This window comes from Elephantulus edwardii, unplaced genomic scaffold, assembly GCF_000299155.1.
Source record: "Elephantulus edwardii isolate Elephantulus edwardi_28Jun2011 unplaced genomic scaffold, EleEdw1.0 scaffold00315, whole genome shotgun sequence".
In the NCBI taxonomy this organism is placed as follows: Eukaryota; Metazoa; Chordata; class Mammalia; order Macroscelidea; family Macroscelididae; genus Elephantulus; species Elephantulus edwardii.
In genome coordinates, this window is record NW_006400065.1 from 610750 (window position 1) to 624703 (window position 13954).

A 13954-nucleotide genomic window follows, 5' to 3' on the forward strand; every position below is an offset into this window, starting at 1 on the left:
ACTGTCCTTGGGGTTGGGGAGAGACTGAGTAAGATGGGTTCAATAATGTATACTGCACTGAAACAGAGGAGGGAGAAAACTGTTTAAGAGAAACAAGGTCAAGGTGACTGGCTTTGGATACTGAGGCCTCTAAAATCAGCAGGTGTGGCAGACCACTGGTTTAGATCTGGGGCGACACAAGCCAGATAGTAGCCTTTCTGACAAAGAGCTCTCTAGCTTTTTTGCCAGCATCCAGCCCTACATACCAGGCAGGCCACGCTCCTGAGCTGACCTACTCATCATCTGATAAGGCTGATGATATTTTTATAGCTTGTAGTCCCGCCTTATCAAGGCCATCACGGCTGTAGGGTCAGAATCGACTTATATCTGACTCTCCAGCTGTTTTCTGAGGCTGTAAATAGCACAGAGGGAAGATTGCCCATCTTTCTCCCTCAGAGCCGCTGGTGGGTTTAAACTGCTAAGAAAGGCACGGTCTTTGGCTTCGCAGCACAGGCCCCCTAACAGACAACACCCCAGCATCAGAGAGATTATTATTTGGAACCTACAGAATGATGATATTATGTGAAGGATAAGAGCTGCCTTGACACACAGTATTAACCAGGACTGGCCCAGGGTAGGGCGAGGTTCAAATCCAGTGCTCATGAGGTCGCCATGAGTCATGGTCAAGTCGATGGCATCCAACAACAATAACATATCTGAGAACTTTGCTGGCATTTATGAAAATGCTACACTTGTGAGCGGCTACTTACTCAACCTCAGGTTTACGACAGCCCCGTGCTGTGGAGTGAAGCACTGTCTACTCCTGGGTCGTCCTCTTCATTTTTCTTTCTCATAGATTGACTTCCATTCTCCCAGCATGAGTCTTGGCGAGGCCAGGATGTGCACACATGACTTATAATGTCATCTTCCTCCTCATTATGATCTCATGAGGCTCTCCTGCATGTTCTCAATCCTAATCTCTAAAATGAACTCAAAGTGAATCAGAGATGTAGGGTTGAAACCCCAAACCATAAAGTTCCTAAGAGACAAAATGGGAACCAAAAGCGCCAGTTTACAGCATAAATAGGCTTGCAAATGGCAAAAATGAGCAACCAGGAGAGGATAAAATCACAAATCAGACCTTCTGAAATCCTAATCTCTGTGTTAATGAGGAAGTATTAGCAATAGTGATGTTCCTTTCTCTAGCAGTCTTTGGATAATGACTAACGATGACAAAAGAATTGATGCCCTTGGAAGAAATGTTCAAAATCCCTAACTATCAGAGAGATGCAAATTAAAACAATTACAAACAATCATCTCACCCCAGCAACAAAAGCAAAGTTCAACAGGGCAGCAAACAACAAATGCTGGTGAGGCTGTGCAGAAATTAGAACTTATTCACTGCTGGTGGGAGTGTAAAATGGTACAGCTATTATGGAAGGCAGTCTGACAGTTTCTCAAAAACTTGGAAATAGAAATACTATTTGACCCAGAAATTCCATTACTGGGAGTTCCTAAAGAAACTAAAGCCGCGCTTCAAATGAATGTATGCACACCCATGTTTATTGCTGCATTATTCAAAATAGCATAGAGATGGAAGCAACCCAAGTGCCCATCAATAAACAAATGGATAGAAAAGCTATGATATGTGTGCATAATGGAATACTACGCAGCATTGAAAAAACAATAAAATAGTAAAACATTACACAACATGGGGGACCCTTGAGGACATTATGCTAAGTGAAATATTTCAGACCACAACAGGATAAATACTGCATCATAACACTGCTGTTATAAAATAGAACAGACATGGGGGAGTTGAAGAGAGAATGAAGAAAGAGTGGATAGATAATAAACTGCATTACCACAGATGATGGGAATATATGATTATGCATTATGCATATGAGAACAATCTGGAATAAGGGATGCTTTGCAGGGTGGGCTGGGGGAGGAGGGAAGAGGAGGGAAATGTACAAAGAAAAGAATAAATAAAAGAAAGAAAGGGGGGAAAGAATTGATGCCTTTGAACTGTGGTATTGGGAAAGGGTATTGAATATCCCATTAAGTGCCAAAAGAACAAACAGATATGTCTTGGAGAAGGTGCATCCAGCGTGCTCACATACTTTGGGCATGTTGCTAGGATAGAAGAGGCTATTCCTTGGAGAGGAACATCACACTTGGGAAGGTAGAGGGGTGGTGAAGGAGAGGAAGCTGCTCAAGCAGTTGGGTTGACACAGTGGCTGCAGCAGTGGGGTCAAGTGTAGCAGAGATGATGAGGATGGCACAGGACAGGACATGGTTCAGGCCTGTTGTTCATCGGGTCGCTGTGAGTTGTACTTGACTTGGCAGCATCTAAGAACTTGTGTATCATAGAGTATATATAGCTAGAGCTAGAGCTAGAGATGATAGAGATAGAGATAGAGAGAGATAGAGATATAGCGAGAGAGAGAGAGAGACAGAGACAGAACCGACCCATAGCTGACCCTCTAGTGGGGTGAGACTGCCCATTCTTTGCCCATGGAGCAGCTGGTGGACTCAAACCACGTGCCTTTGCCATTGCAATGCAGCTTCTTGCCACTAGGCCACTGGAACAACAATAGCATAAAATCTACAGAGAGGTTGTAGTTTGCATTAATCTCTTGAGAAATTTGTTATTGTTAGGTGTCATCAAGTCCACTGTAATTCGTCGTGAATCTACGAACAACTGATCTGAATCCTGCCCTATTTTGCACCATCCTCACAACCTCTCCTACGTGCTGGAATTTGTTGTTACAGCCACTGTATCAATCCATCTTCTCTAGGGTCTCCCCCTCTTGCTCTGACCTTCCCCTTTTCCCAGTACGATGTGTTTCTCCAAGGAATGGCCTTTCCTGGTAACATGCCCAAAGTAGGTGACACAAAGTTTCATGATCCTTGCCTTTAAAGAGCATCTTGGTTGTACTTTCTCTAAGAAAAACTTGATTGTTCTTTTAACAACCCACTGGATAGTCAGTACTCTAACACCCACAATTCTAAGGCATCGATGTATCTTTCTTTATCCTTATTCATTGCCCAAATTTCAAATATAACAAGCAATTGAAAACACTGTGGTTTAGGTCAGGCGCACCTTAGTCTTTAAACAGACATCCTTGCTCTTTAGCATTTTGGCGCATTCCTTGACAGTAGATTTCCCCAAAACAACACATCTTTTGTTGTCTTGGCTGCTATCACCATGGGTGTTGATTGTATATCCACGTAAAATGAAATGGTTGGCAATTTCAATCTTTTCTCCATCTAACATTATGTTACCTACTGGCCCAGTAGTGAAGATTTTTGTTTTGTTGATACTGGTATGTAAACCATATTTTGAGATATGAAAGAGATTATACAAACTAGCAGAGATCAGAGGGACCTAACTCATCAAGAAGGAACCAGGAGCAGAGTGCATCCTGTGGACCTGAGATTTCTTAGATTCCTCAAACCAGAGGAAAATTGATTCCCAAGCATATGGAAATCTCCAAGGAATGCTGGACCCACAGATATCGAAAGGAGATGAGAGCCTTCCTCCACAGGATGCAAGCAGGCACGAGTGATTGGAACATGAAATGTAAGGAGTAGAAATGTAAAAAAATTGGACATTTTAACAGAGGACATAGAATGCATAAATATTGGCATTCTAGACATTGGTGAAATGAGATGGATTGGCATGGGGTATTTTTATTTAGACAATCACATGATCTACTGCACCAGAAATGAATAGGTGAGGGGAAATGGTCGCATTCATAGTAAAAAACATCATTTCTAGATTCATATTGAAATACAATGCTGTCAGCAACAGGATAATATAAAAACGCACTCAAATATATGCACCAGCAACCAGAGCCAAAGAGGAGGAAATAGGCTATTTCTACCAACCTTTGCAGCCAGAAATGGATGGAACATGCAACCAAGACACATTAATAATCATGGGTGACTGTTGTAGAATGGGACTGTCCTTGGGGTTGGGGAGAGACTGAGTAAGATGGGTTCAATAATCTATACTGCACTGAAACAGAGGAGGGAGAGAACCGTTTAAAAGAGAGATGTAACTGGGTATTTCTGTCATCACAGGAGACTAGAGCGAGGGCTGCATGGAGGAGGGGACCTGGGGGAGGATTTGTAAAACAATGAAAGAATCTTTTCTTTTACTTTTCCATAATTTTTGGACTCATGTACTTATAACTTGTTAGTCAAATTTGTGTCTTCTAGGTTGCAACACCCCCATGATACATCTTGAAGGATATGTACATGTACAGCCAAGCACAATCAATAAGAGTGCATCTGAATTCCAAAATCAATCTCCATAATAGTCTATGTGTTTCCTACTGCCAAAGGGGCCCTTTAGAATAGTGAGAGAAGATCTTCACCCTGAAACCCACAGCGTCCCTTTTCAGCAGGAAGTAGCTAAGAGAATACGCCATCCCCTTTTCCTTATGACTCAGAGTGAAGTCTCTCTCAGGGAGGAGTGATAGGGAATGGCAAAGGACACACTGACAAAGAAGATTAATCAGAACTGGCTTTGACAAGCACTGTGGCATTTGGACAAGAACAAACTGGGAGGTGGGTAGAAAGAATAGTGCAACAATGAATGAGTGGAAGCCCAAAATCTCTGTACATGTTTATGAAAATTAATAAAATATAATTATGGAAAAAAAATAATCATGGGTGACTGGAAATGCAAACATTAAGACCAAGAAAGAATGGTCAATAGTCATAAAACAGGGATTTTGTGACAAAAAAATGAGGCTGGAAATAGAATGACAGATTTTTGTACAATCAATGATTTCTTCATTGCAAATATCTTTTCTAAGAAAACATAAATGGTGACTATAGACATAGACTTCACCTGATCGTCTACATAGGATTCAGATCGAATATATCTGGGGGAAGAATTACTAGAGAAGTTCAATATCAGCTGTGAAACTACCAAGTGCTGATTGTCGAACAGACTATCAACAACTCATGCAAGTTCAAGGTGAAGCTAATGAAAATGAAAACAAATGCCTATCCCATTTAAATTTTTAAAAAAACAAAACCCTCTCAGAAGTAAGTTTGAGGTCTTGAATAGTAATGAATGATGACTAGACAAGCTGTGGGAGGATATCAATAATATCATCCATGAAGAATGCAAAAGGTAAGGGGAGCTCTGGTGGCCTGGTGGTAAGGAGCTGCAACTACAATCCCAGAGGCGCACGGTTCGAATCCACCAGATGCTCTGCCGGGGAAGGAGGGACAATCTCCTCCTGTACCAGTCAGATCTGATTTGACAGTACACTCACACAAAAATAATAAAATAAAAAAAAAGAATGCAAAAGGCCATTACAAAGACCATAAAGAATATAAAACATTATTACAAAAAGGAGAAGAAGACTGAGAGGAATGTCAGAAAAGACTCTGAATATTGCTCTTGTTGTTGTTGTTATGTGCCATTAAGTCACTTGTGACTCATAATGACCCTATGTACAACAGCCCTGGAAGCTGCTCTATCCTATGCCAACTTTACTGTCTCTGACACATCTACCCTCATTACCCCCATCACTGTATCAATACATCTCACCAATGGCTTCCTTCTCTTTCTCTGTCCCTCCACCCTCCCAAGCATGATGTCCCCCTCCAAGGACTGGTCCCTCCTTGCAAAATGCCCAAAGTAAGTATGACGCCTCAGAATCCTTGCCTCCAAGGAGAAGGCTGGCTTCACTCTCTTCTAGGATGAACCTGTTTGTTCTCCTGGTAGACGATGGTATATTCAAATTCTTCTCCAGCACCACAGCTCAAAGGCATCAATTCTCTTTCTATCAGCCCTAGTTATTGTCCAGCTTTCTGATGCATAGTAGCAATTGTGAAAACTATGGTCTGGATTGGGCACATCTTTGTCTCCAGACTGACATTGTTGCTCTTCAGTACTCTGGAGAGGGCCCTGACAGCCAACTTTCCCAATGCAAATTGTCTCTTGATTTCCTGGCTGCTGGTACCAAGAGTGTTGATTGTGGAGCCAAGCAAACTAAAGCTGTTAACAATCTCAGTCTCTTCACCATCTATCATAATGCTGCCAATCGGCCCAGTGGTGAGAATCTTTGTTTTCTTGATGTTGAGCTTCAATCCATATTGAAGAGGACTCTGAATATTGCACTAGAATGCCAAGAAGTCAAAGCAAAGGGAAGAAATCAGGAAATTAAGACGATTTCAAAGGACAGCTCAGCAAGACAAAGCAAAGTATTATGACGAAATGTGCAAAGAGTTGGAGTCAGAAAATCAAAAAGAATGAACTCACTTGGAATTTTCTAAGTTGAGGAACTGAAGATCAAATTCAAGCCTCAAGTGGCAATATGTAAGGATGCTATTGGCAGAATACTGAATGATCCAGGAAGCATCAAAAGAAGAGTCACTGTACCAAAAAGAACTGGCTAACCCAGAAGAATTTCATGAAACAAAATATGATCAAGAAGCAATGGTGAAGGGGAGCTCTGGTGGCCTAGTGGCAAGGAGCTGCAACTTCAATCCCAGAGGCACATGGTTCGAATCCACCAGATGGTCTGCCAGGGAAGGAGGGACAATTTCTTCCTGTACCAGTCAGATCTGATTTGACGGTACACTCACACAAAAATAATAAAATAAAAAAAAGAAGCAATGGTGATGAAAGAGGAAGTTCAAGCTGCTCTGAAAGATTGGGGGGGATGAGGGGTGGGGGAGAAAAAAACACAAACAATAAGGCTCCGGGAATTGATGGAATACTAATTGACATATTAAACAAACAGATGCTTCCCTGGACGTGCTTCCGAGGTTGTACAAAGATCTGGAGGACAACTAGCTGGCCAACTGGCAGGAAAATATCTATATTGATTCCCATCTAACAAAATGACCTGACAGAATGTAGAAAATAGTGAACAATATCACTAATATCTCACACAAGCAAAATATCCTGAAGGTTATCCAGAAATGACCAAAACAGTACATTGGCAGAGAATTACCAGAAATACAAGCTGGGTTTAGAGGAGGCCATGGCACTAGGAACATGACAGCCATTGTCAGATGGATCTTGGCTGAAAGCAAAGAGTACCAGAGAAATGTTTATGTTTCATTGACTATACAAAGGCATTCAGAGCTACTATGCATAGAGTCATTATGAGTCACAGGTGACTTGATGGCACATTAAAACAACAACATACCCAAAGTATATGAGACACAGCTTTGTCATCTTTGCCTCCAAGGGGCACTCTGGCTGCACTTTCTCCAAGATATATCTGTCTGGTTTTTTGGCAAGCCATAGGATATTCAGTTCTCTTCTCCAACAGCAGAGTTCAAAGGCTTCTATTTTGTCATCCACGATGCCCTAAAGACAAGACCACCAGAGCTCCCTCTTTTATCACCTGTAACATAAAGTCTATTACAAGCCACACCCTAGGAAAACTATTCTTTCACTGAACAGGGTTATAAAGGGAAGAAGGGGTAGTGACTCCTGGGTGACTGAATCCGCATAAGGTGTCATGAATTGGAGCACAAGTGGTTTGTCAGAGTCTTTGAGCAATAGAAATAATTAACACACAAGATTATTAACTGAACCTCACAAGAAAAGTTTGGTGAGCTACTTCTTCAAAACTAACCACTGTGGCATTAGTTTGAAAGTTGGCTTTTCTAGCCCTGCTGGTCTCCAGCTATCTTAACTGTGGACACACGGTCTTACATATCATCAACAGCTGTGGAACTAATATAAGAGGGAGAGTGATTTCCACACTGTAGAGTGAGACCCTGGCAATGGCAGTAGTGGAGACATGGAGAGACTGTGGCATTGCTGTGGAGAGACGGTGGAAAGGTATAACCTGAAGTTTCTTGCATTTATGCTGGCCACACTTAAAGATTTTTCTTGCTGGATGATTCAAGGAGAAGCCAATAACTGTTCTGAGGCAAACTTTGCTGGATGATTTGAATTTGTGCTACTGAGCTGAACCGGGACTTTTACTAACTGAGGAATTGTGTTTTGCTGTTAATCCAGCTTGGAACTGCTGGACTAAACCTAGACTTGCATTGAATGATATTCTTTGTCTCCCTCATTCTCCAACTTATTTCTCTACTACACCCCACTCTTGGTACCACAACTGTGAGTAAAGTCTGTGAGCCAACAATGAATATCAAATCCAATGATTGGTGGAAATAGGTATAGGAGTATGCAGGGTGGTGTGTCTGATCTAGCAGCTATCTGTTTGCTGCTATGGATATTATTGATTGTGACAGTTCTCCTTTATGAAGGGAGTAGAAGTCAGACTCAGGGACCCCCACAGTACATTGGCTCTTTTTACAGCCACTGAAAACCCTATGGAGTACAGTTCCATTCTGACGTATATAGGGTTGCCGTAAGTTACAATAAACGTGGCAGCTCAGGGAAGAGAAGACAAATTATCTTTTATTCAGAAGCCCAGGATTTGAAGAATGTAGCCGAGCAACGCTGTCAGGCTGGGCTTTCTACCCAGTCTTCCTCTTCCTGGTTGTGTTATCTTGTGCCAGTGGCTTTATCTCTTTGAGTTTCATTGACCTCATGAAGTTGATGAGAATCAGCTCATCTGTTTCTTCTGAAATTCTTCTTGAGATCTTGAAGTTAACAAATCTTCAGCACCGGGCAGATCAGAAAAAACAAAACAACAATGCTCAATCTATTTCAGATCTTTCATCTCTTCCCCAAAGACACAATTCTCCACATCTCCTGAAGCCTCTGTCCCACAATGAAGCCAATACTCAAGAGAAGATTCTCTGTAAGATTTGATTGCTGTAGGAGGATGAGGAGCATTATGGCAGAAGTCTTCAGCTAAGGGCTCTGACATTTCAGCGTTGAGCAGGGACTGAGTAACAGAGAAGAACAGATACCATATCCGGTGTTCAGGAGGCATCAGACTTAGAATGTGGCTTCATTACTTTGTCCAGGGTCCCACTTAACAGCCCCTGTTTGGGGAGGTGATAATTTTGTGCCTTTAGTTCCAACCTCCTACCCAACTCCTTGATCTTCCCTGTCACAATCTCCATGCACTCTCTGTGTTGAGAAAACAGCAGGGCTGCCCACTCTATGGGATTAGGAGGCATCATGAGTTGGCTATCCCAAATTCTGTGCCTCATGTTTCCAAATAGACTAGAGCACCTTTGAATTGAAACATCTATCTTTGGTCTAGCTTTTAAGGCGGTCATTGCAACAGACAAGAAAGCAATAGGAAACTTTTGTTTGTTTGTTTTTTGTTTCTTAAGCCAAACTTTTTCTTTCCAAAGTGGTGCCATAAATTTCTACTGAGTGCCAATGGTCACTTGCCTCACTCGCACCAGATTGTCTGTGTAGCCAGCAAACAAGAATCTGGCCATCAGCAGACCAGGCCAGAGAGGTGCACTGGGGTGGTTCAGCTTTGCTGCTGTTGCTGATAACTTCTTGCTTCAGTTCATCTACAATGATCTTGCCCTCCAAGTCCCAAATCTTGATACTGGGACCTGTGGCCAGTAGCGGTTAGGGCTGAAGCACAGGGCACTGATGATGTCACCACCTTCTAAAGTGTAGAGATGCTTGCCTTCATTGAGGTCCCACAGCATAGCCTGGCCATCCTTGCTTCCAGAAGCACAGAGGGATCCATCTGGAAAGACAGTCACAGTGTTCAGGTAGCCTGTGTGGCCGGTGTGGTTGGTTTTCAGCTTGCAGTTAGCCAGGTTCCACACCTTGACCAACTTGTCCCAGCCACAGGAGACGACGATGGGGTTGCTGCTCTTGGGTGAGAAGCGGAGACAAGACACCCACTCCGAGTGACTCTCATCCTGGACAGTGTACTTGCAGACACCCAGAGTATTCCATAGCTTGATGGTTTTATCTCTGGATCCTGAAACAATTTGCCTGTTGTCAGAGGAGAAGGCCACACTCAGCACATCCTTTGTATGCCCTACAAATCTGCATGTGTGGTAGTACCCGTTGTGAGATGCCAGAGGCGTAGCGTTCCATCCCAGGAACCAGAAAGGGCAAAATGGCCATCAGAGGAGAAGACCACATTACTAACAAAGTGGGAGTGGCCACGCAGAGCACCCTGAGGGATGCCATAGTTGGTTTCATCTCGGGTCAGCTTCCACATGATGATGGTCTTATCTCGCGAGGCGGACAGTATCATGTCTGGGAACTGCGGTGTGGTTGCAATTTGAGTCACCCAACTGTTGTGGCCCTTGAGGGTGCCACGAAGGGTCATCTGTTCAGTCATGTTTACTGCGGGTGCGGGGGTCGCCGCAGCGACGAGGATGGCAGTGGATAACTCAGAGACCCCAAGGGCACAGCCGCTGCCGCCGCTGCTCCACTGAGAAAAAGCTCAATAGGAAACTTTTAAAGTACCTTGTAATAGGTTGAATTTCGTCCTCTTTGGTACTAGATATAGAAGCATATACCTGAATAATAGTTGTGTTAATGGGTCTTTCCTGTATGTGTATGGATATTATCCTATCACTCACAACATTGTGATTCAGGATAAAACTTGAAATTGACTTTTTTCACTATGAATACAACACCGGTCTTCTTCTGGTTTTGTTGTTGTTGCTGTTGTTGTTGTTTTTTAATTCCTGGCATAGTATATCATATGATTATCTGATTCAAAGTGGCCATAGCTGGTCCATCGCATCTCAGCACTGCATGGTTTGGAATTGAGAGGGAGTACATCCGGGATGTATTCTGTCTTCGGGTTTTTATTTATTTTTTTTAAATTGTTATTTTAATGAAATTTTACAGAAAAGTTGGATTTTCATTCACTCATTGTTGCACATTTTCCTCCCCACTTCCCCAGTTCAGTTTTTTTTTTTAAACATCCACAGTCAACACTCTGGTGTTGTTTTTTTTTTTTATTTTTAAAAGCCTTTTTATTTCCTTCACCGTTATTGTTTTACAATACAAAGATCACCTTGTGGATACATACACACAAAAACCCCTATAGGAGATAATTCTGCGGCACGTAAAATACAGAATGGATATATATATATATACTTCTTCGTCCTTAAAAAACTATTTTTTTCTCCATATTGGCAAGTATAGAATAGAATACTTCCCCAAACATACCTTGGTAGGAGTAAAACTTAGAGGAGTTCCATGCAGTTTCTGCACAAATATATTTTAAAGAAATCTCTTTTTTGTTGTTGTTTACCAACAAAATTGTCGTGAGAGTATGGAAAACAGATTCCATGTTTTAGTTGGGTGATAATTTTTAAAATTCTTATTTATTTTAAAAAAGGGGTATCCATGGCTGTTTTCATTGTATAGTTAAAATCAAACTACCAAAATAAATGCTAAAATAATCTAAGTAATACATGTTGTTGCCACCTACTCACAATATGTGAACAGGCTCTTAATTCTTAATTAGCTTCCCCATTCTTTAATTCAGACCAATTTAAAAACCATAAACAGTCTTCTGATTTACGTTAGCTATAAATGCAAAATTTAGTAGTGTATACATACATTTGTATTTTCATGGAATACTTTATTTGAAAGAAAAACATTGAAGATTGCCTACTGACCATACAATCAAGACAAGAAAGGCACTAGAAACATAGACAAATTTCTCTCCCAAGAAGCATTTTTAAATTTTAACTCTTCTCTCTGACATGTAAAAATCTTTAAATTTGGTTTTCATAACATCATTTTGAAAAATAAAGTTAGGAAATACTTAGAAAAATCACTTTATAACAGAATCTTTTTTTTTGCACTTTTTTGACACTCTGTCTCTGCTGATTTTCCAAAAACCCAACAAGTTATCAAACCTTTCCGTGTCTGTCATTTTTATTTGAAAACTGGTGCCACGGGCAGAAAGATTTCAGAAACGAACTCCATTCAGGTACTTTGAAACCTTCATAGTGACATTTCCTAGAAAATGGCTTACAGCCCAATCTTTGGGGCAAGAGATATGAAAAGTATGTTTTCCCAAGAAAATAATATGCTTTATTTCCAGATGTGACTGGAAAGACCAGAACTTATGATATAAAAGCTTTTACATTTATGCTGTTGCATCATATACAAAGGAACATGGTAGTCATGGGTTATGTAAATCCCAAACCTATGAACAGGAAATGTGTACAGTGCATGATAGGTGAAATTTTCTTTATTTTGTCCAACACGGGTCCTATGGAGAGAAAAAAGATCACAGTGCTGACCAGGTAACTCAATAGGTTAAGTCAAGGTAACGGTTGAAAGATACTAGGATTAGGGAGGTGTTTATTTTTATGGCATCTTCTCTCATGGAGTTCTTAGCACTTTGGACAGTTCCTCATTCCCCCACTTTGTACAGCTCTTATGTGTTGTTCACCAATCGGCTGTATTTAACTTGCCTACTGAGGTGGACTACGGGCCAGGGGAAGGGCCAGTGGTAAGATTGAGGTACAATTCCTTGGACGTTCTTTTCAAAGTACTGAAATGGCCTGTACCACCACACTCTGGCCAGGAGGTTCATCTGAGAAGCTTCTTTTAGCACTTGCTGATTGGCCATAGTGTGATACCACCAGAAGAGTCTCGTGGTGATGTAATACGCCACCACCACGTCCACAGTGTAGTGGTCATGCGCCAAGAGAATACAGAAGATTCCAACTCTGCTGAGGATCCAGCAAATCCACAGGTACCACCAGAGTCGCCGAGGAGAATACTCTTTGATAAATAAGTGAGTGAGTGTTAGCATGACCGTGTGGCCGCTGTACAGGTAGTCCCCACACATGCTGTGAGAGCCGGTAATGGACAGGCCGCCTCCAGCAATGAGCTTCATTATTCTTCGCAGCTGGGCTTCCCAGTCTCCGAAAAGCTTTGGAGAACACTTGAAATGCATACCCGGAACTGGGAGTGTAGTTACATACATTGTAATACACCAATACAGGTACAGTGTGCCAACTAGGCAGAAGAATCTTCTGCTAATAATAGACTTGTATTTTAAGAGCAACCACTGAAATATCCAGAGTCCTACAAGGGTCATGCCATTAATTTCACTAATAGAAAAGGCCCACTGCACCCGGTTAAAACAGTCAAAAAAGACGTCTGGTAGCAGAGGCTGCAACCCCTTAGGAGGCACTCGTTCGTGGACGATTGTGACCATCATGGTGGTGAGGACGAAGCAGGAAAGTGCATAAAGGAAGGCCAGGAAAGTCTTTCCCCACTCCATGGGGTACTGGGAGCGCTCCAGCTCTGGCATGGGGATCTTGATCATCTCCTTCCTATACCCATTTGGCATCCCATTGGGTTTGACCTTGACGGTGAAGCTGCTGTCAGGGCTGGGGGCGTCTGTGCCAATGCTAAGGTGCCCGTTGGCATGACCGTTCTTGTGTGCTTCCATGTGATGCTCCACCTTCAGGGTCTCTAGCATGTCCAAGAGCCGCTGCCCGTTGTCAGAGGTGACTCGGCACAAGGGGTGTTTTTTAAAATCCTCCGGGGTTAGGTTGATCAAGTCTCGGCCCATAAAATGTTCCAGGGGCTCACAGTATTCTGGCATCGCATTCTCCAACAGCCATTCGGCCACCTTCTTGGGCAACCAAGAAACCACTTTCTTCATTGTACTGGCAGACAGCGTGTGGCCCCCAGCTGGCTCTCAGGAGGTCAGCAGGCACTGTACTGGGCCTCCTTGGCTCATTCATTCTGTCTGGCCGCGTGAGCGGAGACTTGTTTGGCAAGATGGTCAAGGTGGTTTTTGAACACTTCATGTAGCTGTTCAGGGTTCTGGAGTGCCTGAGTGGCAATTCACCTCATCGTAGAATCAGAGTCTTAGATTGCTTCAGAAAACTTTTGTCATCTTGGCTTCCTATAAGCTACTGACTTCTCCCACTGTTCCAGTACATTTCCAGCACCTCTGATAGCTACTGGTTTGCATTTATTGACAGTTTCCTTTAAAAGTATTCTCATGTACGCTTCTTGAGGCAGGATCTTGTCTTCTCCTTGATAAACTTTGCAACCACATACATCTGGGCCACTCCAAGAACTTAGTGGTGTGTC

At 42.4% G+C, this 13954-nt stretch overlaps 1 protein-coding gene and 1 pseudogene across 1 annotated transcript; both read right to left on the bottom strand.

Moving 5' to 3' along the window:
* Positions 1–9261: 9261 nt before the first annotated feature.
* LOC102875235 lies at positions 9262–10259 on the bottom strand (annotated as a pseudogene).
* Positions 10260–12275: 2016 nt separating this feature from the next.
* On the bottom strand, positions 12276–13526 carry LOC102875644 (phosphatidylcholine:ceramide cholinephosphotransferase 1-like). The gene has a single exon (XM_006901216.1). It carries the CDS (start codon positions 13515–13517, stop codon positions 12276–12278), a length of 1242 nt encoding a protein of 413 aa, XP_006901278.1. The 5' UTR covers positions 13518–13526.
* Between the last annotated feature and the right edge of the window lie 428 nt (positions 13527–13954).